This window comes from Grampus griseus (genome assembly GCF_964374135.1).
Source record: "Grampus griseus genome assembly, chromosome: 2".
Lineage (NCBI taxonomy): Eukaryota > Metazoa > Chordata > Mammalia > Artiodactyla > Delphinidae > Grampus > Grampus griseus.
The window spans coordinates 158,311,387-158,335,762 of record NC_139018.1 but is presented as its reverse complement, the minus strand read 5'-3'; the positions used below and the strand labels follow the sequence as shown (position 1 = coordinate 158,335,762).

The 24,376-nt window shown below is 42.3% G+C and overlaps 2 protein-coding genes and 1 pseudogene across 3 annotated transcripts in view; 2 read left to right on the top strand and 1 right to left on the bottom strand.

Moving 5' to 3' along the window:
* APBB1IP (amyloid beta precursor protein binding family B member 1 interacting protein) overlaps nucleotides 1-24,376 on the top strand; it is a 102,866-nt gene that overhangs the window by 61,461 nt on the left and 17,029 nt on the right. Inside the window, exons 8-10 of the mRNA XM_082648815.1 lie at nucleotides 11,342-11,428; nucleotides 16,402-16,545; nucleotides 20,333-20,443. Coding sequence (XP_082504941.1) covers nucleotides 11,342-11,428; nucleotides 16,402-16,545; nucleotides 20,333-20,443 — 342 coding nt within the window. The remainder of the gene's footprint in view (nucleotides 1-11,341; nucleotides 11,429-16,401; nucleotides 16,546-20,332; nucleotides 20,444-24,376) is intronic.
* LOC309818889 (large ribosomal subunit protein uL22-like) lies at nucleotides 2,230-2,784 on the bottom strand (the record flags this gene model as incomplete). The annotated part of the gene is made up of 1 exon (XM_082648855.1): nucleotides 2,230-2,784. The coding sequence occupies one exon, from the start codon at nucleotides 2,782-2,784 to the stop codon at nucleotides 2,230-2,232; it is 555 nt and encodes a 184-aa protein (XP_082504981.1).
* LOC309818511 (CBY1-interacting BAR domain-containing protein 1-like) lies at nucleotides 12,371-14,825 on the top strand (annotated as a pseudogene). Its single transcript has 3 exons — nucleotides 12,371-12,456; nucleotides 12,950-13,195; nucleotides 14,396-14,825. The product of its transcript is annotated as a CBY1-interacting BAR domain-containing protein 1-like (transcript).

Sequence of the window (24,376 nt, the reverse complement as noted above, 5' to 3'; positions counted from 1 at the left end):
TTACTCAGTTTTTAACATTTTGGGGTTTTTGGCTGTGTTGGGTCTTCACTGCTGCACACGGGCTTTCTCTCTGGTTGTGGAAGCAGGGGCTACTCTTTGTTGCAGTGCGTGGGCCTCTCATTTTGCGGTGGCTTCTCTTGTTTTGCGGTGGCTTCTCTTGTTGCCTAGCACAGGCTCTAAGCTCACAGACTTCAGTAGCTGCAGCACGTGGGCTCAGTAGTTGTGGCGCACAGGCTTAGTTGCTCTGCGGCATGTGGGATCTTCCCGGACCAGGGATCAAACCCGTGTCCCCTGCGTTGGCAGGTGGATCCTTAACCACTGTGCCACCAGGGAAGTTCCAACATTTTGTTATTTTTATCTTCTCAAAGAACCAGTTTTTAGTTTCATTGATCTTTGCTATTGTTTTCTTCATCTCTATTTCATTTATTTCTGCTCTGATCTTTATGATTTCTTTCCTTCTACTAACTTTGGGTTTTGTTAGTTCTTCTTTCTCTAGTTGCTTTAGGTATAAGGTTAGGTTGTTTATTCGAGATTTTTCTTGTTTCAACATTTTGCTGTTTTTAAAAACCCAGCCTCAACCACTCATGCCTGCTTTGCCTGTTTAGCTGTATTCTATATTTCTTTTATATGAAGCTGCATTTTCTTGCCACTATGGGATTCATTCAACTTTGTGGTCATGATTGAGGGGCATGGAGCGTGCCCCACTCTCTGTGGGTGGAAGAGCTCAAGTCTAGGGTTCGTTCTTGCAGAAAAATGATTTATGGAAGTAGGGATAGTGAGTGAATTGTCATCTGCAGAAGCTTATTAGATGACAGAAGATTCTGAAGCCACTGGCAGTGTTCCAGGGTATTGTTCACTGCATTCAGCCTATAGTGTGTTGCGTTTATTCCCAGCATCCCAGTGCCAGTGAGAGCCGGTGGAGGTCCGACCCCGCTTAGGACTCACGGATGCTGGAACAGATCCTGGTCTTCCTGGCCGGCAGCCATGGCATCAGGCCATTGATTTACACTCACTTCACTCTCTAATACTTTGCCACAAGCCCCAAAACTTTAGGAATAGATGCCAAACAAGCATAATTGTCTAAGAATCAAATAGAGATAAAATTTAAAAACTTGAAAAAGTCTGAAAAATGGTCCCAAAGGCTTGAAGATGCATAAAAACTAAGCACTACTAAATACTTAGTGCATCCGAATCACTAAGACCTGAAAAACAAGTGGTGGGGGAGATTTTGAATCAACGTGTTGTTTCTGCTGTGATTTTGTTCTTGATCAAATTGTTTTTTAACAAAATCATGTGGTCCTAGCAAGACCTCCTTTGGACTGGAGAGCAGCAGGAACAAGATGATCAAGGGCTTTGTAGATCGTGTTAAAGACACTGGGCTTTGTCCTGAGGCTTGCAGGGAGCCGTTGAAGGGTGTTGAGTTGAGGGAAGATCAGTGTGATTGCACAGCAGAGAATGGATTTGGAGAAAGTACAAGTGGCAGCTGCCATGTGATGGAGAGGTGGTTACAGAAGCCCAGAAAGAACAGATAATGATGGACTGAAGGGCACTGGGAGAGACTCAGGAGGTAATGGAATTTTGCAGAATATGGTGACCGCTTGGATGCTGGTATAGTAAGGAGGCATAGCAGCAGACATGGATGACACTGATTCCCCGCTCGGGAATTAGATAGACCCTAATGCCCTTCCCTTCGGTAGGAAGCATGAGAAGAGAAATAGGTTGGGATATAAACATGATGAACTAGATTTTAAACATTGCTGAGTTTCTCCTTCTCCTTCAAAAAAAAGTCTCATTTCACCCTCCATAAATTCAGCATGAAATGTACACATTTTTACTTCCGTGTTTTCTATCAGATGGGCAATATTTTACCTATAAACGTTACTAGAGACATGCTTCTAAATTTTTCCTTGTGTTGGTTTTCTCTTCTCATGAGATGAGTAAAAATCTTTCTACCTTTGACATCCCCATCTCACCTGTTCTCCAACTCCAAGGTATTTATTTACAAGGAAAAACAGAATTGACTGGATTTTGGTCACTTTCCCAATATGCCCCCCAAACTTACCTTGCATTAAGGAACTTTCCTCTGTGATTGTAAAAAAACTTCTAGAGATGAAGATAGTGACAGGAACTGACTTCTATTAGGTAGTATTGGTTCTAAGTTCTTAAGATATCAAACCTAAGAACTTTTTTTTCTTTCTAACTTTTATTTGCGTTTATTTTTTGCGGCATTTATTCCCGGGCCAGAAGTTTCTGTTTCTTCAGTTTCTTCTGGGATATCTTTTTCTTCTGTGCAGCCTCCTCTTCTGGTTTAAGAACAATCTGTTCTTTTTCAGTAAGGCCCATCTCAGTGTGGCAGGGAGAGCTCGTGTATGGCTTGGTCTGACCACGAGCTCTGTAAGTCCTGCACTGCATTGTGCGGGCTTTGTTCACCTGGATTTGCTCAATGACCAGAGAATCTACATCTACGCCCTTAAGTTCAGCCTTACTCTCTGCATTTTTGAGCATGTGCAGTAAAAATTCAGCACTCTTTTTGGGCCACCGACCCTGCGTCCAGCCCCACTGTTTGGCCTGGGCACACCTACCAACTCCGCCATTGTAATGACAGAATGGCACACGTTGCTTCTTTATAGTGACCTCCTTCAGATACTTGGTGGCTTTTCGGATACGCACACACGTATTGGCCTGGGCAGTTTCACGAGTGTTCTTAAAGTGAGCACGAAGAGTTGAACCTCTTGATGTGCGTGATTTTGTGGGGTTTTCTGGATCAAGTGAATAACAAACCATTTTTAGAGGTCACCTCAGGCCGCTTGCTGGAAAAGCCTAAGAACTTATTTTCATGGCAGTTTATAACAAAAGCTACGTTTTATCAAATGCAGAGGGATAAACTGACGATCCAGGGAAGGAGGGAAATTGCTAGAAACTATTAATAGCTACTCTATGCTAGGCTAGAAGCTTTGCAAGTATTATCTCCAATCTTTACAACTATAAGAAGGATATATTGCTATTCCTCTTTACAGATGAGAAAACTGAGATCAAAGATAGAAAGGAAGCCTTTGTTTGATCTTAAGACTCATTGGGGACTTTGATGAGTGGTCTCCATAGGTTGAGTCTTCTGTTCAGAGCTCTCAAGACTATAGGAAACCTGGAATGAAATTGGTAGTGACTGAGGATGTCCTCAGACAAGGTAAATTGAATACGGCTAGCAGGATGATACCACAAATGGAAACAACTGATTCAGAAGTTACTACACTGACTCAGTTTCCCACAATGAGAAGAAACTGATTGCCAGAGGCCCGGATCAGAATAAGCCCCCATTTATTCTTTTGCTGTCTCTGTAATAGTGGATGAATAGGCCTGGCCTGGGCCACCATTCCTGAAGAACCGTGTGCTGACAGTCACATTGTTTTACATGGTAAATGACATCCTCTGCGCCCTTAGAGACAATGGTGCCTGCTCTCATAGGTCTGCAGGTGTAGATCCCTGGAGTGCTTGAGAGTTCAGATTCTGTCTTTCTCCTTGGAATCTGCATTCATGACTCCAAAGTCAGTCTGTTCTTGGCCTCCCCATAGCCTGTTTGTTATGTAAAATACGGATTAGTATTTGCAGCTTGACTGAGAAAGAGCTTCTGTGGCCCAGAGTATCAGTTCTCCTGGAAAATTACTAAACCATACAAAATTATGTAAAATTTCATGAAATTTTACAACACTGAAATCCTTAGTACTTAATAGGATTCTCTTACAAACTACTTACCTGCGGGGATAAGTCTAGGCAGGCGGCAGTAAAATGAATGCAAAGGGGGGTTTTGAGCTCAAATATTAGAAACAACCATCAATAAAGATTTGGGGACGTCAGTGGTGTGCTTTGCAGGCACACATGCAAAGCACCGCCTCCACCCATGACTTGAAAAGTGATGTTGTTCACCTGTGTCTCAAGTGTCACCTGCTGACTGTGTGGTCTTAGCAGGCTTTCTGATGACACCTGAATTCAGCGTTTCTATTTGTACAATGTGATACGGCTGTACTTCCCACCTCGCAAGGTTAAATCCAGCATGAAAACCGCTTGCAGCATCGCGACGTTATATATAAAAGTCAAGTCATTTGATGCCAACCGAAATTCAGCGGTCACCTATAAGAAAAGATGAACTGAAGCATATTAAAAAAATTTAAGAGTTTATTTGAACAAAATTCGATTCGAATCCGGCAGAACCAAATCAGAAGTCTTTAGGAGCACTCCTCAGCTAAGAACCAGGGGAGAGACTTACAGAGAGAAGGTACAGAAACCAAGAAAGGAAATTATTTGATTGTAGCCTAGGTAACTGTTTGTGATCGGATGCCCTTAGGTTTCGGTTTTTTGTAACCTTGAGGCTTAGATTTGGGTTTGCTTACGTAGGCTGCCCGGCATTGGAGTCCCCGCAGTCCAGTGGCCTCCTTGTCTAATTAATTTAACAAAAGTTATCTGTAATAAGGTGACGGAGAGAAACCAGATCCTGCAAATTTGTGGACCAAAAGATGCTTAATTAGGAAGGAATTTCCCCAGGATGACTGGTCTATACTTAGAGAGGTAATAGCAGATCACTTCATTTTTATTTTTTTTAATTTTTTAAATTAAAAAAAAATTTTAAACCTTTTAAAAAATTTTATTTATTTTATTCATTTATTTTTGGCTGTGTTGCATCTTCGTTGCTGTGTGAGGGCTTTCTCCAGTTGCGACAAGCGGGGGCCACTCCTTGTTGCGTGCACGGGCCTCTCATTGCAGTGGCTTCTCTCATTGCAGAGCACGGGCTCTAGGCGCGCGGACCTCAGCAGTTGTGGCACACAGACTCACACGGACTCAGTAGTTGTGGCACACATGCTCAGTAGTTGTGGCACACGCGCTTAGTTGCTGCACAGCATGTGGGATCTTCCCAGACCACGGCTTGAACCCGTGTCCCCTGCATTGGCAGGCGGATTCTTAAGCACTGGGCCACCAGGGAAGTCCCAGATCACCTCATTTTTAAAGGAGGAAAAGCAGAGTCATGAATTCTCCTGCTGGCTGCTGTTACACCCCACCCATTGAATAGCTACTTTGGGACATCACTGGTTTAGCTTCATGCCCAAGAGGAAGGAACCACATAGGAGTCTCACTCGTGAACCTTGAAGAGGATCCAAGACTATCAGTGGTTCTTCAGAGCTACTGCTGACTCCTGGGTGTGCAGACATTGCCATAACTGGCACTGGGGATCGCTTGGTCATGAGAAACTGCTCTACCTGGAACTTTTTAACATGATTCTTGAAAGGATACAGAGGCATCTCATGGAAGCATGACCAGGCCTCTCGGGCTGGCACTGGAAAGGAATATTGTGGGGACCACAGTCGAGAGCATCTTTGCTCCGGATCTCCCTCGGACCTCTAGCTCCTGTCCCTCTGTCCCTCCACAAGCTGTGTCCTCGCCCTCCTTCTCAGTGACCCCCTTACTCTCTTCCCACACAGCCCCTTATGGCTGACCTCTATGAAGCCTGCCTCTATGAATGAAGATCAAACTTTTGTGCTTGCAAACCCCCTAGAACAAGTTTGAGAAGTGATGTACCGCCTCACACATTTGTATGTTGACATGCAAAAAAATGTTTCAGAACTTTTCATCGCAAGTTTAAATAGATGCCGAGAATGCAGTGTCCAGCGTGTTATCAGTTCTGGCATTTTAATAAGCCAGCCAGTGGGACCGAAATGCAGTTCCACGCCATTTGATTCCCGGCAGCATCCGTTTACAAAGCACACGAGTAAGCTTTTTTTTTAATAGACTATTTTTTTAACATAAATTAACTAATTTATTTTTGGCTGCGTTGGGTCTTCGTTGCTGGGCGCAGGCTTTCTCTAGTTGCGGCGAGGGGGGCTACTCTTCATTGCGGTGCGCGGGCTTCTCACTGTGATGGCTTCTCCTGTTGCGGAGCACGGGCTCTAAGCATGCAGGCTTCAGTAGTTGTGGCGCATGGGTTCACTAGTTGTGGCTTGCGTGCTCTAGAGCGCAGGCTCAGTAGTTGGGGCGCGTGGGCTTAGTTGCTCCACAGCATGTGGGATCTTCCTGCACCAGGGCTTGAACCCGTGTCCCCTGCATTGGCAGGCGGATTCTTAACCACTGCGCCATGAGGGAAGTCCAGATAATAGACTATTTTCAAGAGCAGTTTTAGGTTCACAGTGTAGGAGAATAGAAATACCCTGAGGTTAGGGGCAGAGTAGGGACCCTCTAAAGCATGGAGTCAGGACAGGGACCCTTTTGCCCACGTGGTCCCGCCTCTTTGGGGTAAAGTAGGTTGGGGCAGTAGAACCTTACTGTCCTAATTAAAGCAACTTTGTTGACGAAGCAGCTGAGTTTCTCCTAGTTTCTCAGTCTGGTTGGCGTTAGGAAAGTTCCTCTTCCCAGTTGACTGTAATCACAGGGTGGTCTGCTCATCCTAAAAGAGTGCCAGATGTTCAGATGAACAAATGAAACTCAGCCGTAACCCAAAGAGTTTTGTTTTCCCAGCTGCGTTGACATACAGCTCTCACTGGCAAAGACCAGTGGGGGCCCGAAACCAAAAGAGATGCGTGAGGCCTGAGGTCTGTGTCTGGAGAGGGAGACAAACCCTGGTGTTAACATTAGCTGTTCTTGCTAGGAGCCCGAAGAATCTCATTTTCAGAGAAGGTATTGGGAAAACATATTAATGTAAGGTCGCCTGCTTGCTGTACAGCTGTTCATTTCTTTTAGTAACATCCTTTATGTTTCTGACTTCAAAATTAATATCAGTTTATTGGGAAAAAAACTGAAAAGTAGAAGAAAGGAAAGTTAAATCATCCACACATTCCGACAATCATCACTATTGATATTTCAGGCAATTTTCATTCCGTTTGTTGTTTCTTAACCAAAATTTGGTGGTGGTGATGGTTTATTTGGTTGCACGAGTGAGGAGCAGAGAGAGAACCACAATGTCACACTTCCCCTCGGGTGTAGAAGGGTACCAGCCACTGTGGGGGAAAATGACCTCATGGCGTCCCTCCTCTTTTCCAACCTCCCTGTCCTGCCAAGGTTCATCTCTGACCATCCGGGACCAGGCCCAGCTGGAAGGAAAATCATACAGGCGTCACATTTACGGCCTCCAGGAGAGGCTCCTATTTTAAAAGAAAGTCTGCTCTTGACTTCAGTGCCCCAGAGCCCCTGAGCAACCAGTGTGGGCATGTGTATCAGTCAGGGTTGGAGACATGAACACAACCTCAGAATCCCAGTGGCTTAGAGTAGCAGGTGTTTCCTCTGTCTGGGGCCTGCAGGTCGTCGGGTCCTCTGTCCACAGCTCCAGAATGTGCATCAGATCCAGGGAGTTCCACGTGCCTCTTGTCGTCCTCGGACCAGCAGCCACCTTGACACACTCTCCTGGTGAAAGGCGAGCGCGCCGGAGAATGAGTGGAAACACACAGCGCCGCCTCTCAGGTCCTCTGCTCAGATGGAGGCGCTGTCCCTTCCACCCACGTTCTGTTGGCCGAAGCAAGTCACGTGGCCAGACCCAACATAGGGGGGCAAGGAAATGAGCTCCGGCCATTCTCGGGGGAGGCACTGCACAGTCATCACTAGATGACGGGCATCGGTGAATTCTGACCCAGGGCGGAAGAGAAGAATTGGGAGTGATGGTCAGGTCTTCATCAGGTGTACCCCAGCTCTAGCCAGGCTGCTTGTTCACAGGTGCTCCAAAGGCACCCAGTATTTTTTTTAAATTGAAGTATAGTTCATTTATAGTGTTGTGTTAGTTTCAGGTGTACAGCAAAGTGATTCAGTTATACATACATAGGTACATATATTTTTTCAGATTATTTTCCATTACAGGTTATTATAAGATGTTGAGTAGAGTTCCCTGTGCTATACAGTAGGTCCTTGTTTACCTATTTTATATATAGTTCTGGGTGGATGTTAATCCCAGACTACTACTTTATCTGTCCCACTCAGCCCCCCATCCCCTTTAGTAACCATAAGTTTGTTTTCTATGTCTGTGAGTCTATTTCTGTTTTGTAAATAAGTTCATTTGTATCCTTTTCTTTAGATTCCACAAATGAGTGATACCACATGATACTTGCCTTTCTCTGTCTGACTTACTTCACTTAGTATGATAATCTCTAGGTCCATCCATGTTGTTGCAAATGGCATTATTTCATTCTTTTTTACAGCTGAGTAGTATTCCTTTGTATATGTATATATCACATCTTTATCCATTCATCTGTCGATGGACATTTAGGTTGCTTCAAAGAGCCCCAATATTTATCTAACTCTGGGCCTTTTTGCATGCTTTTCCTCCTGCCCTGCACGCTCTCTTTATTCCTTTTCCCCTAGCTGAATATGAACATCTCTCAAGGCAAAGTTCCAACTTTGACCTCCTCTGTAAGTCTTAATCATCTCGGTTCACAGTGAGTTCTTCCTCTCTGAAAACCTATAGAACTTAGCTCATTTTGCATTTATGCAGTGTCTTATATGGTTCCCCCATCTACAGATATATAGCCGTCTACTTATATTTATCTTTTCAGTGTGATAGAAAGATTCTTAAGAACAGTGATATTTTACATGCAAAGGGCACTCACAAATATTTACTCGTGGATTGATGTGTTTATTTGATTTACTCTTTATTCCAGAAAGGCGATATTAAAAATGAAACATATTTGCTGTTTCTGTCCTATCCTGCTGCTCTCAAATCTTGCATTTTCAGAAGCTGTGAGAAAAAGAGGCAGGCTGTCACTGAAAGTCTCATTTCCCATTTTAAAGTTCCCTTACTGTTCTGCTCAGATTGTCCCCAACAGATAATTAACTTTTGAATTCTGCTGCTTGCTACGGAGCACTCCAAATTCTTACCCAAGAGCAATCCATCCTTTCTAAGGACTGCCCTGCGTGATCTCCAACTTGGATTTTCTTTGTGTTTTTTGCATTTTCATTAAAACAAAAACACAATATAGCAATATCACTTGGAAGGGGAAAAAAAGGTATTCAGAAGCCGAAAAAGTGAGAGGGGTCTCAGAGAAGACACGGCTACGTCCTGACCCTCCACGATAACTTCATAAAATGAGACCCTTCATGTTTAGAAAGGCTCTTCCTTCATTTGTCCTGCAGAGGGCGACACGTGCCCTCCTTTTCCCAGATGGTGATGAAACACACATGCCCTGGAGTCTCCCTCACGGTCTCTGTCCATTCTTTCAACTCATACAGGCTCACACTTTTTCTAGGGCCCTAAAGCAAGTGTGCTTGCTAGGAGCACACTCTGCATTCACTCTCAACTAGGTCATCACTTTTTGTTTGTTTGTTTTTGGCAAAATACACATAAAATACACATAGAATTTACCATTTTAACCACTTTTAAGTGTGCAGTTCAGTGGTATTAAGCCCATCCACACTGTCATACTGGGTTCTCTCCTATGGTGTTTAGAGCATTTTAATGCTCAGAAAAGTCATGAAAAACTCAAAGCTCTGGCACTAATTGTCCTCGGGCAAATCACTTAATCCTTCTGTTTCCTTATCTGTGAAACAGCAATCGCACCTACACTGTGGAGTTCCTGTGAGGATGAAATGACAAGCATACCTGTAAGGCCTCAGTGTAGAGTTCTGGCAGGTGGCATACGTTACATATTACATTAGTCACCGTCCTCAAGCCAAACACGTAAAATTAGAATCGTTTCCAAGCCCTATAGAGTAATCACACTAATTCACACTATGCTGTCCTTTCAAATAACATGTAAAAGTTTCTTTAAAAACACATTAGGGCTTCCCTGGTGGCGCAGTGGTTGAGAGTCCGCCTGCCGATGCAGGGGATACGGGTTCGTGCCCCGGTCCGGGAAGATCCCACATGCCGCGGAGCGGCTGGGTGCGTGAGCCATGGCCGCTAAGCCTGCGCGTCCGGAGCCTGTGCTCCGCAACGGGAGAGGCCACAACAGTGAGAGGCCCACGTACAGCAAAAAAAAGAAAAAAAAAACATATTAAAAGATAATTCAATAAGAATTATGGAAGGAGTTGTACTTGATTTATTTCCTCTGTTTAAGTTAGCAAGTTGCCATTGTTATGCACTGTATTTCTAGGAGATCTCCTAATTCTGCAAATTTTATTTGCCTGCGGTTTGCTTCCTCTCTGTCCAATACACTCTGTTCTCAAACTTCAGTGGTCTGGGGATCACACTTGGAGAAACACCCCCATCGTGTCAATAAACATTTGTGTTTAGACTCAGGAGGGTCCTTAATTTAGTCACTATGCACCAGGAGTATACGTTCTAGTTTTAATACATTTTTTTCAGGCACTATCTTACAGACTCTACATTTCCACATAAAAGTGCTAAATACTTTGACTGTGGCAGTGGTCACGCCTGACACAATCCACAAACAGATGTTCCAAAGAGGTAATCACGGGAGAGGGCGAGGGTCCTGCTTCCCTGAGTCGGGAGCTGCTGGAATTAGAGTAGGTTTAGTCTCTCTGCCCTTGAACTTCACTGACCTTCAATTTCATGAGTAGTGTGGTGTGGTGGTAAGGGCACACACATCATACACACTCAGCCCCTGGTGTTCATTCAGGGTGCAGTGCCCTAGCTGTTTAACCTTGCTGAGCCTCGGTTTCCTAACCTGTAAAATGGGGGTACTGTCACTTACCTCACAGCCTTGCTGTTAGAATTGGGGGGGTGTTTGCAAAGCGTCTGGCTGAGGATCTGGCATGTAATAGGTACTCCCCCAAAATCGTGAGTGCTTCTAAACTGTGGTCTTTCTTTCTTTTGCTAAGCTGGTTCTCTTTCCAGAAATGCCCTTTCTGCTTCTCTCTGTCCTTAGAAGTTGCCAAGCAGCAAACTTTATGTTGTGATTGACCCATGTGGTTTTTAAAAATTAAAATTAGTTGCCAATGCTTATAAAAATCCAATTTCATGCTTCTCTAGATAAGCCAGAATCTCTAGTCCTCAAGGCCTTGGGATCCTACATGGTGATCAAAGGCCTGGGACATGGGACACGGGCTCTACCATCCTCCGGTTCTGGGCTCTTCCAAGGGCACTGGGGTCTCCCAGCTTCCAGCATTTGACTCATGTTCTAGACCATGGAATTTAACAATTAAATGACATTGTATCCTTTGCTAGTGGTCTCTCTCTTTGCTTGTTTCTTCATTGAATGTGCACTCTGGGAGGAAGGGAAGGTGTTACTTCTGACCAGCAGTGGTCAGCACTTAGCAAGTCCCTCCATAAGCACTTGATTAACAGAGACCATACACTGTGGTCGACAGTTTACTTCCTCCAGGTATGTCTCCTCTCTCCAGCAAGACTGCGAGTTCCGTGCAGTGGCTGCCATGGTAATGAACACTTACTGATCTGACCTTTTACTATTTTATTTAGAATTTTTACTTGGATAACAGAGGAAAAAAAGAAAGCAAGGAAACAAGCGAGAAAATGAATGCGAAGAACAAGGAGTCCTTGCTTGAGGTATGTTTAATTTCGTAGAGTCGAATAAAAGAGAGTTAACTGTATTTTTAAATGATTTGCTTCTCAGAACAATGGGCGATTCTGAGACACACTGAAATTTTAACTTGGGGTTTTAAAATCAAATCATTACTAAATTATAGCTATTTAGACAAACTGGTTCTTGGAGTCAGTTGTTAAAAAGTTTCGCTTTCGACAATATATTTTACTCTTCATGAAGTTGGATTCATAAATCTTGACTAAAAGACATGAATCCACATAAAACTCATCTCTGACCATATATTTCATTGCTTATGTGCTCCACAGTCAGGCGTGACTTCTTTGCAGTGAATGCTAAGGTGCCCTTCCAGCAGCCAGGTGTGGTAGAAAGTGTGAGACTGCAGTTAAGAGATCTGATCCGAGCTTGCCTCTGCCTGTTGAAGGTCATGTGTTATTGGGCAAGTCCAAGAACCTTGGTTTCCTGTATTGTATTGAATTATTACAAAGACTTAGGGAGGCAGTGGAAACACAGCATGTAAAGTAACGGTACACATGTCTGGATTATCACTTACAGGGCTGTGTTCCAGAAGTTCATTTGACGGTTGATTTTCTGAAACTTCTAATGAGTTTTCACATAGCAACTTTGCTCAAAATCGAGGCTCTGTTCCCCGACCCTAATGCAGATGCACGCCAGATCACAAATGGGCATAGGAGCCCCAGACAGATTTTTGTTGTCCCCGACAGCATGTTGACCTTTTCTTGAGTTAGGAGATTTGGGGCTTCTCTTGAAAACTCAGAAGACCTGTTGACACCTTGGCCCACATTCCCATCTGGAGCCAATTCACTGATGCTAAAGGGCACCCTCTCCCAGGTACCAAGGCCTGCCCAGACCCCTGCACAGGGTTCTAGCCCTGCCAGCGCTCCCAGCCCTGTTCCCGATGGAGCAGGCCCTACAACCTTGCTGCCATGCACTCCCAAGGTCCTGGAGACAGGCTACAAGTTTTGGTTCCTGGGACCAAGAACACAGTGGGTATTTCCCAGGGAGGCCAACGGTGGGAGTGGGGACATTCTTTCTGCAGAGAGTCTCTTTCAAAGAGTCTCCAGGTTGAGTTGAGGGAGATAAAGCACCAGGCATCCCCAGCAGCAGGGAGATTCAGGTCTGAGCATCCCCAGCAGTGATGGACACAGACAGACATGGAAGGGGAGTGAGCAATTTCCTGACACAGCCCTTGGCCGTTAATCAGTGCTTATTGCATCAGCAGCTGTCTGTAAATCAAGGACTGGTTATGCCTTGGTTTATACAATTGCCTGAATAGGTCTTGTTGGAAGACTTCAGCAGTTTTTCAAAAGCCGGATGGGAAAGAAAATACAAAGCATGTTATGCTGTGAAAAATCAGCATTATCCTGCTTTCGAACTTGGACCCCAAATCTGCTTGAATTTAAGAGATCATTGAAGGGCTCTCGCGTCCGCCGCGCATGCCTGGGCACCTCAGAGCCCCTGTAGTCGGGCCCCAGCCCGGGGTCTCCCACCACACGCGAGGCCAGATGTGGAGGCATAGCTTGGAAAACTGGGACGAGAAACGTTTTGTGCCAGATCGCTGCTGCTTATGTGCGGAGACAGAGCAGACCTCCTGGGGAACGACATCAACGCGTGAGCCTCTATGGAGACCCCAAATTTAAAGCAGGGCCTGAAAAACTTGGCTGATGAGTTTGCCAAACTTCAGGATTATCGACAAGCAGAGGCTGAAAGAGTTGAAGCCGAAGTAGTCGAACCTTTGCAAGCTTCTGGAAGTGGAAGGGAGCAGGACCCTGTGCCCCCCATGTCCTCAGCCTGCCTTTTGTCTGTGGAAAAACATTAACCAAAGAATAAGCTTAATCCGAGAAGTGAGAAATGCAGAAACAAAGGAAAACAGTCAAAGGAGACCAAATTATAATAGTTGAGTCATTAAGCAAAGTCAAGGACCTTTGGTTCCTCCTCAAGGGCCATAGATCACATTCTGCGCCATATCCTGTGAGCTGTCTTATAGGTACTGAAAACCCCACCAGGTGGAAGAAGTTAACTACATGATGACCAGACTGTAGTCATGACATAAGCTGCCACAATTCCGAGAATCGGCCTCAAAGAAATGGAAACAAACCAACCCTGGAACTAAAGATTAACTGTACCTAAAACAATCAAGATGACGCTGATCAGACCACCGATGATCAATGTCAAGATGACGGTCAGAGCTGACTGTGCTGCTTCTGCATGTAACCCCCTCCCTGCACCTATAAAAGCTCTTGCCCTCTGACTGTCAGTGGGGGGAGTCGGCCTTTGGATAGGCGTCCGTCCTCCCCACCGGTTGCCGGCATTCAAAATAAAGCAAAAGTTTCCTTTCCACCAGACTGGCCTCTTTATAATGACTTTTGAGCAGCAAGCAGCTGGACCCCACTTTCGGTTACAGAACCACTGTAAAAATGAAAGCAGATGACCTCAAAGCAACATTAACGGCAAAGAATTGAGGAGCTAAACAGTTAACTCAGAAAGAACACGTCAGAGAAACCCATCTGATTGACATGTTATTTCACAGGCAGAAACTGAATTACAGAGACTTCCCTGGTGGCACAGTGGTTAAGAATCCACCTGCCACTGCAGGGGACACGGGTTCAAGCCCTGGTCCGGGAAGATCCCACATGCTGCAGAGCAATGAAGCCCGTGCACCACAACTACTGAACCTGCGCTCTAGAGCCCACGAGCCACAACTGCTGAGCCCGCAAGCCACAACTACTGAAGCCCGTGTGCCACAACTACTGAAGCCCGTGTGCCACAACTACTGAAGCCCGCATGCCTAGAGCCTGTGCTCCGCAACAAGAGAAGCCACCGCAATGAGAAGCCCGCACACCGCAACAGAGAGTAGCCCCCCTTGCCGCAACTAGAGAAACCCCGCGCACAGCAATGAAGACCCAATGCAACCAAACATAAATTAATTAATTAATTAATTTTTTAAAAAGAAGCTGGATTACAAAGAGCTACAATGTATGCTACTAGAACAACTCGTCATCTGGAGGAAACTACTGACAATTTTGAAAAGCAGAAAACAAAGAATATAAAGACTATATTTTCAGAATTTATCACTATCGAAATGTTATTTCACGGCAAAGCTTTAGACGTCTCCACTACTACCTACCAAAATACACAAAAGATTGGTGAAGAAGATTTAGAGTTTTCTGAAATTCTCTGTATCCACCAGATTGTTCATCCCATTTAGATATCATAAGAGCAAATTCAAAGTCACGTCTTCAGAGATCAGTGTCAGCTAAGTGTGCATCTGGAACAGGACAGGTATCCACCTGTCGACTAAGAAAGGATCAACAAGCAGAAGATGATGATGAAGAGGATGAAGACTTAGATGTTACAAACGAAGAAAATGAAATTTCTTAAGTAAACTTTGCACTTCCATTTTCATCTTAAAGGACTCGGAATCCAGAATTACTAAAACTGTAAAACTTTATACTGGCTTGATACGTTAAACCTCAAAATGAAATCCTACTGGAAATGGAGGAATTATTAAAGGAAATTTATGCTGACCAAAAAAAAAAAAAAAAAGAGAGAGAGAGAGAGATTATTGACAAGGCAACTAATACCAGCTAAACTGGGGGAAACTGGGAAAGATATGAACAAAGATGTCACCCAGATCCACTACACATACATTTACTTGAAGGATGCAAAATTAAGTTTATTCTGCTTTTATGAGACTGAATGAAAGGACGTTGAGAGTTATAAAAAAGCAAAGCCAAAAATAAGTTTGAGTGTTTGAACTGAAAGATAGAATAATATGTAATTTTCTTGTACTGCTTTTAAAAGAAATTTGTTAAGAATTATATAATTCTATGCATGTTTTGATTTTTAAACATCTGCACCTAGAAAATGTACTTTGTCACTATCCTTTTCTGATACTACAGTATTAATAATTGTCTTCTTTCTTCTTTGATAAGAAACTATCCCCCGAAAAGGAAATCTTGCCATTTTTGACAACATGGATGGAACTTGAGTGCTAAGTGAAATAAGTCAGACAGAGGAAGACAGATAGCTGTATGTCTCATCTATGTGTGGAATCAAAAAACAAAAAACATGAAATCACAGATACACAGAAGAGATTTGAGGTTGCCAGAGGCAGGGGTAGGGATGCATGAAATGGCTAAAGGGGGTCAAGAGGTACAAACTTCCAGTTATAAAATAAATAAGTCCTGGGGATGTAATGTACGGCATGGTGACTATAGCTAACAATACTGTATTGTATATTTGAAAGTTGCTAAAAGAGTAGATCTTAAAAGTTCTCATCATAAGAACAAAAGGATGTGTAACTGCGTGAGGTGATAGATGTTAACTACACTTACGATGGCGATCATTTTGCAATATATACATACATCAGATCATTAGGTTGTATACTGAAAACTAATACATATTCTATATCAATTGTATCTCAATGTAAAAGAAAAGAAAATTATGCCAAAAATAAAATATTAATGTACAAAATATTTTATGTATAGAATTGTATATTTAAATTTTTCCATTTACTAGCAGTGAAACAGTAATTTTTTCACTTACAGGTACAGGAATAAGTTTTCTATTTATCAACTTACAGTAACAGAAATAGACTTTATGTAATGCTTTCTTTTATAATATACCAAGACTGTACTCACAACCTTCCTTATGAAGTTGGGGCTATCGTTACTCTGATTTTGCAAGTAAAGGCACCGAGGTTGAGTCACTTGCTCAGGGTCACAGAGCTAAGTGGTCAAGAAGCCTGGAAGTCTAACTCAGGAGCTGAGACTCAACCACCATGTTCTTCCTGTCTTCTGGCAAATGGTATGCAGTGTCAATATATGCATTCAATCAAAGCTGTAGACAAAACGATTTTTAGCTTGAAGGCTAGTTGGCCACAGTTTGTTTAAATGTGAACAAAATATGTGTTTTATCTTTCATGGGTTTTATATCGTTGGAATCTCAATTTCAGGAGAGTTTTTGTGGAACATCCATCATTGTGCCAGAACTAGAGGGAGCTCTTTATTTGAAAGAAGATGGGAAGAAATCCTGGAAAAGGCGCTATTTTCTTTTACGAGCTTCTGGAATTTATTATGTCCCCAAAGGAAAGACTAAGGTCAGAAAAAAAAGATATGCTTTTGCAAAAAGGCATTTCATGAAAGTGAAAGTAAAGAAATCCTCAGGTGGTAATTTAAATACATTCTACTTTGCTGTGAGATTCATGTTACTACAATGTTTATACAGATACATATCCTATTAGGATAGAATTACAGAAATCCTGAATCTTTCCACTGCTCTCTCTTGAAGGTGAAGAGTTTTATCTACTTTAAAGTCAGGTTTCAGAAATTATGACTGAAGCACTTTTTTAGAAATTAATTTGTTTCTTCACATATCGATCTTTGAGGACTTTTTTCCCCCCTTTTTACTCTATTGTTCTGTAGTCATTACAGTAAAACTTCTTTTATCTGGAATCATAGTGGTATTAGAAGTCTTGATAGAGTTTAATTTAGATTTTAGCTTTTATAACTTGAATAGTTAAATTGTTCTCTGAATTATATTATATGCATTTCCCTGCCTAATTTAGCAGAGTATCTTAGATATCATTTCACTTCTACTTGGTAACTTAGGATTATTGCCTCAAATCTACAAGCACATAGTAAATTTGTCTTCCTTGAAATGTAGTTTTAACTCTCATTCTAACTCTTAGCTTTTTCTAAGACCTTTCTTAGAGGATGGCCATTTCCATCCTTTGCTCACCTTTGCAAGGTTGTAGTCTGTCTCTCTTTCTATATCTGGAGTAAGCCAAAGCGTCTTGCCTTCACTGCCAAATCCAGGGCACCCCCCAACGGCATATTTTCAAATTGCAAGCTGCTTCTAATAAGGCTTGACCCACATCCCTTGCAGGTGAAGTCATAGTGACTATCCAGGGCTATTCCCACTAGTTAGAAGACTGTCATCTCTGTGGAATGCAGGAGAGCATTATGGGAAATTCTTGGTCCAGAGCAGCTACCACTCCTATTTCGTTTCAGTCTTAGAATTCATACTTTTCCCATCTGTGCTATCTTCATTCCAGTCCCAAGCGTGGGGGGCATAACAGTTGACCCACAAATTATTTGTTTTATTTTAGAGATGTTATGTCTTTGGCATTTACATATAAGTGAGACATACAAGCCTATCAAAAACAACACACTTAGGGACGAAAATTAGAAGCATTCACATTGGAGTTGGACAGGCATCCTTTCTGTCTCTGCTGCCATTAACACTAATGGAGGAACTAGCCAGGAAGTCTAGAAAAAGAATAACAAGTATAATTACTGGAAAAGAAGAGGCAAAACTCTCTTTATTCACAGTCAACATGATTGTTACCAGACAATATAAGACACTCAACTGAAAAACTTAAGAGTTTGGTCCCAATGGACCAAATAAACTTACCAAATAAGAAATTGTTTTCCTTTATATAAACAATATGCAAATTAAATATGCTGCAAAAGATTCCATGCATTGCAAGAACAAAAAAATACAAAATACCTGACAATAAACTTAACAAGAAAGGTTCAAGATCTTATATGGCATAAAATAGAAAATTTAATAAAGGAAATGAGTTCGAACTGAATAAACAGAAATGTACAATGTTGCTAGATGAAAAGATATTAATTCTCCCCCCAATTTTTCTATATATTCAATTCCAATAAAAAAATTTCAATAAGATTCTTTTTACTTGAAGTTCAAAAACTGATTCTAAAATTCATCAGAAAGAGATGCGGTTCCAAAACAGACACACACAAAAATTTTAAAGAACATTATGGAAGAACCCCTCCTCCCAAATGTCAAAACATTAGACAAAAACAGTACAGGAAGAGAAAACAGATCAACAGAGAGCCATCTAAGAGAAATTCAAGTGAGCATTTTATAGCAGTGGGGAAAGAATGCGATACTCAACAAATAGCATTGAAATAATTGTATATCCATTAAAAAATATAGCTTCCTACCTCATACCATGTTCCAGATTAAATCTTACGTTGATTAAATGTATTTGGACAAAATTACAAAATAGGAGAAAATATATGGTCAATATTCTCATAATTTGGCAGTGGGGAAGCCTTCTTAAACAAGACTAAAAACTCAAAATTTTAACAAAGAAAATTGGCAGATTTGACTATATATAAAGTTGTGTTTAACTCCTTATGGCCAGAGATACCAAACAAGAAGTTAAAGACTAGCTCTAGAGTCAGAGAGTACATTTGCAGCGTGTATAACCTGGTATGAATATCCATAAAAAGACTTCAACAACTCATTAAGAAAAAGATAAACATACTCATAGAAAAACAGCAGTGCTTACTAAGTGAGAATTCACAGAAACAGAAATATCAGTAGCCAGTGAATAATTAAAAAGTTGCTCTATCTTATTAGTAATCGGGAAAATGTAAATAAGTGAAATTTCTCCTCCCGTGAGATTGATAACACTAACAATATTGATGATATGCAAATTTCATCAGGAGTGGGTAAGAAAAATGGGCACTCTTATGTACGGAAGTTTGTAATGTAAGCTGGTACAGCCAACTTGGGGGACAGTTTAGCAAAATTTTTGCAAATATAATAGGGAATACCCCTTCCAAGGATGGCTCCATGTTTGGCAACCTACCCCACAGAAACATTTGCTCATATGCACAATATATTTTATAATAGCAAAATATCGAAGTAACCACTAGTCATCTATAGTAGGATGGTGGAAGTAACCTCTAGTCATCTGTAATAGGATGGTGGAATAAATAGCTACATCTATACAGTGTAATGTTATGCAGCTATACAAAGAATGTGATATATCCTTTCATATGTCCTAACATAGAAAGACCCCAAGATATATTGTTAAGAAAAAGAACAAAGTCATGGAAAAATATTGAGAGTAAAATCTCATTTATATTTTAATAATTGTATATATGTATGTGGGTATGTCTACACATACATAGGTATATAAATGTATCCCCAAAAACATTTGGAAGAATGTCTTCTCTGGAGAAGAGAATGAAATTAGAAAAAAAAAGAGTAATGAAGGAAAATTTTTGTTTTACTATATATAAAATAACTTATTTTTAAAATTATGATGAATATGTTTTATTTTTCTAATAAAAAAACTAAAACTTTGAAAATCAGAAGAAAATATCTTACAAGAAAAAAGCATACTACCATATATAAAGGAATAATTGTGCATTGAGATGTAGCAATTCTACCCTTTCTTTTTTTATTAACTCAGTAAAGAATTATAGAACGTGAGGGGGAAAAAGTAACAGAACAAATTTGTAATTGAAGTGTAACCAAATATGTAGATTAGAGGTTGATGTCTTCTCAATGCATATTATATATGGAGGAGAGGGTTCTGTTTCCACAGCAACACCACCAGCCCTAAAGAGAAGGCATGAAAGGAATCTTTTCTCCTCAGGAAGAAGTGTATGAAGTGTGTGCGAATTTTCTGAGCATCAAATTTACCTCTCATTGTTCATCCTGAGGGGGACTTTTTTCTAAATGCTCAGTCATGAAATCCATCAATGACTTAGAATGGCAAAAGACAAAATGAAATATTTGACGAGGTGCTCGGTCACCTTGTCTGAACCCCATCAGTAATGATTCCAGTCATCTCTGGGAGTCCCCACGTAGGTGCTAGAACAGCAGTATAATCTTTTGCTCCACTTTTGGTCTGTGGCATGCTGTTTTGCCCGGATGTGCTCTTTCCTTCTTAAAATGTAGGCTTGGCTTTTAGAAAGCTATACGTGGTAGGTGCTTATATAAATTACCTGAAATTCTGTATTTTCCTACTAAAATGTAACGCCTCGTTGTGCCATGAAGAACGACCTTAGAAAAATATTACTTGTCAGCTAGGTTGAGGTTATTTTTTCCTTCTCTTTCAGACATCTCGAGATCTGGCATGTTTTATACAGTTTGAAAATGTCAACATTTACTATGGGATTCAGTGTAAAATGAAATACAAAGCACCCACTGACTACTGCTTTGTTTTAAAGGTAGGTTTAAGAAGTCCTTACTTTAGATCTGTAAGCAATTTAAGGTAATGTTTCCTTTTAAGAAGAAAAATGTTAAATGTTATACAGTTAACTACAAGTATAACATAATGAGCTTTTTATTGTAAACCAAAATAGGAAAGGGGGAAACATTTCTACCAACTCAGATCATTTCTCCAAAGCCTGTTATTTGAGTCTCAAACTTTCAAGTCAATCTGTCTGGATTTCTTCCTCACTTTATGAAAAAGAGAACTCTATATTTTGAACAAATTTTAGTTACGATTTTATTGACAAGACAATCAGTCTTTTAGTTCTTTATTTATCAGACTCTTATTCCATTGTAAGACATCTTTAGAAATTAGGAAGTTGACAAGATTTTCTAGAAAAATATAGAAAATACAAAAAATAGGAAAATATATCTTTTTCTAAAAATAGCATTACTGGGTCTTGAAACTTTTTAAGGTCCATATTATCAAAAGGCAATATGTAAAAAAAAAAAAAAAGGCAATATGTATTGTCAGGTGTCTGGTAAGGTTGACATTAGCACCATATTTTGGAAGGTTGGGCAAAAGTAACTTTTTTTTTTTTTTTTTGGTACGCGGGCCTCTCACCGCTGTGGCCCCTCCCGCCGCGGAGCACAGGCTCCGGACGCGCAGGCCCAGCGGCCACGGCTCGCGGGACCCTCCCGGACCAGGGCACGAACCCGCGTCCCCTGCATCGGTAGACGGACCCCCAACCACTGCGCCACCAGGGAAGCCCCAAAAGTAACTTTTATCTGCCAGCTGTAACGACTAACCCCTAGAAATGAACTCAGGGAATTTATGCAGCTGTTCTGGCCACGCCATTTTCTCCGACCTCACAGATTCCTTTCCCTTCACAGCCTCACACCAGAGAGCAGGGGTTAGCACATTCCACTTGGCCCCGGTGCAGGGCTGTGTACAGAATTTTTTTTCCCTACAAATATACTTCATTTTTTATTATTTTTTAACTGAAGTATAGTTGCTGTGCAATGGTATATAAGTTACAGGTGTACAATATAGCGATTCACAATTTTTAAAGGTTATGCTCCATTTATAGTTATTATAAAATATTGACTATATTCCCTGTGTTATACAGTATATCTTTGTAGCTTATTTTATACCTAATGGTTTTTACCTCTTAATCCCCAACCCCAATATTGCCCCTCCCTGAAATCCCCTAGAATTTCTCCTTTCTGAATCGGGGTTCCTCTGTTTCCTTCTGGGTTAGAAGTCTATGGAACAGGTGTTAACGAGACCAGGTTCCTGGTGAGGCACCTTTGTACGTCCGTCACCCATCCACCCCCAGGAAGACCCCATTACCATGTTTCTGGAAACGTCCAAAGCTGGACTCTGTGTGTGCATATGTGCTCCTGGCAAAGCTGTCACCTCTACCGAGGAAGTGGGCCAGTCTATACCATAGTTTTACATCATTTTCACAAATTAAGGACAGTGCTTACATTTACATTGGTAGCGAACGTATTCTTTATCAAGAACCCTGTCACTGGAGATGATCATGAACCCACTCCATCATTTCAGAGGTGCCCACACTCGTGTGCCACTGTCACACGCCTGTTACTCCAGGAGTTGGGTATCGCCTTGACCCAACCATTCTCAAAACCCTGATGGGGCACAGACAGCCTGGGCATCCCCTTCTACTGCTCCCATTTGTCTTTTAAAAATGCAGCAGTTTGGGGCTTCCCTGGTGGCGCAGTGGTTGAGAGTCCGCCTACCGATGCAGGGGACATGGGTTCGTGCCCCAGTCTGGGAAGATCCCACATGCCGCGGAGCGGCTGGGCCCGTAAGCCATGGCCGCTGAGCCTGTGTGTCTGGAGCCTGTGCTACGCAACGGGAGAGGCCACAGCAGTGAGAGGCCCGTGTAGAGCAAAAAATAAATAAATAAATAAAATGCAGCAGTTTGAAGGAAATGCCATTTCTTTTCTTTTTTAATTAAACTTTATTTTGAGAATTGTATATCCATATGCAATTGTAAGAAATACTACAGAGAGGTCCCATGTGCCATTTACCCAGTTTCTTCCAATGGTAACATCTGGCAAAACCGTGGTACCATGTCATAACCAGGATATTAACATTGGTCCAGTCAAGATTCAGAGCATTCCCATCACCACAAGGTACCCTCCTTTATAACTACACCCACTTCGCTCCTATTCCCATCCCCATCTTACCCACTGGCCACCACTAAGCTATTCTTCATTTCTATCCCTTTGTCAGAAAATGACATTTCTTAATGAACAAAAAGCACACGAGAAATGTTTCATGTGTAATGGAATGATTTAAGCACTTTCCATATATTAACTCACTTAATCCCTTTATCAGCCTTATGAGGAAGCCTTATCAGCCTTCTCCCTAGTTTGTAGATGTGGAACCTGGGCACAGAGACTCCCGATCAGGAAGTTGCTGAGCCAGGATGAGAAGCCGGGTGGTGGCCCAGAGGCCATTCTCTCGGACACTGTTTGCTAGGACACAGAATCTCTTCTCTGCCTCCCCCCAGCCCAAGCCGCCCTTGAACTTTGTCTTCATTGTGTTTCTGTCTGCCCCCATGGCCCTTGTTTGCAATCCTGAGACCCTGAGAAATTACCAAAATGGAGGCCCTCCTTTGCACATGGGCATGCACTGCACCTCTGCAGCACTGCCCACATCTCTTAGGTAGGGAGAAGGTTTTAGAGAGAGGTTCTGAAATGCTGGTCAATAAACTGGCTGAATCAGAGTCAGGGGAGGCTGGTTAGAAATACAGTTTCCAGGGCCGGGACCCACTGAATCAAACCATTGAAGGATGGGGCCCAGGAATCTTAGTTTTTCCTCAGCACAGTCAAGTTTTGCACTCAGAGGATCAGAATGTGTTCTAACTCTAAGCGTCAACAGTCAGGGCTTACCAGCTGGTGACGAAATCCACTTCAGAGCGGACAGATAGAATGAACGTTGTCAGAAGGGGGCAAGGGCCCAAAGCCATGGCCAGAGTCCAGAGGCTGGAGGAGGGATTTCCAGCAAGAGAAAGAAGAGCTCTCAGACCCAGAGGTTCCCAGGCTGAGGATTGAGACCCAGCGAGCAGGGTGGGAATGCGGTTTCTGGCGCTGACTCAGAAGCTTGGAACTAGGTCCCAGAATCATGGGCTGATCTGGGACACAGGTCACCCTGGGCTGCACTGAGCGTGGCAACGCTGAGACCGAGGGCAGGGCCTCCCAGATGGGAGAGAGGGCTCAGAGGTGAAAAAAAAGCAGGCCCGATGTTCCAAGAACAAACATGAATCAGGACAAACAACCCAAGGAGAACACACATTTCCCTTTCCTCAGAATGATCAGTTCTGTTCTCAAGCCAGTTTCCTTACGGGCAATCACCCTGCTTAATTTGCTCTTAGGCATGCTTCTCAGTTCCTTCCCGAAATATTAGGAATTTCTATTCATTTGCTGAGTAAAAGTGTCTGTCATCGTTTGGAGAACCTAATTTGTTTATGAACATTTTGGTCATTTATGTGCCTTTCTGTCCACCGTGGGGAAAAAAATTCTTGACATGCAAATATTTCATGAGGGTGAGCAGATTTAAAGAATTCAAAGAATGTGCACATACATTGCAAAAGGAGTTGGAGATTATGGCAAAGTATGTTAAGAGATCGTGTGATTCCACAGACATGCAAGGGCTGAGTAGTTCAGCCCGGGAGTTTCTTACTCAGGATAAACTCACGGACTGTCACAGTCCGTGGTGGGGCGCTGTCGGGAAGATGGGAATTTGAGTCCTGGCCTTGTCACCTGGCGCATTGTCGGGACTCTCTAAGCTTCATTGCCCTCTGCTACAAAGCGGAAATAAGAACACTTCCTGGGGACTTCCCTGGTGGTCCAGTGGTTAAGACTCCTTGCTTCCACTGCATGGAGCACGGGTTCGATCTCCCTGGTCGGGGAACTAA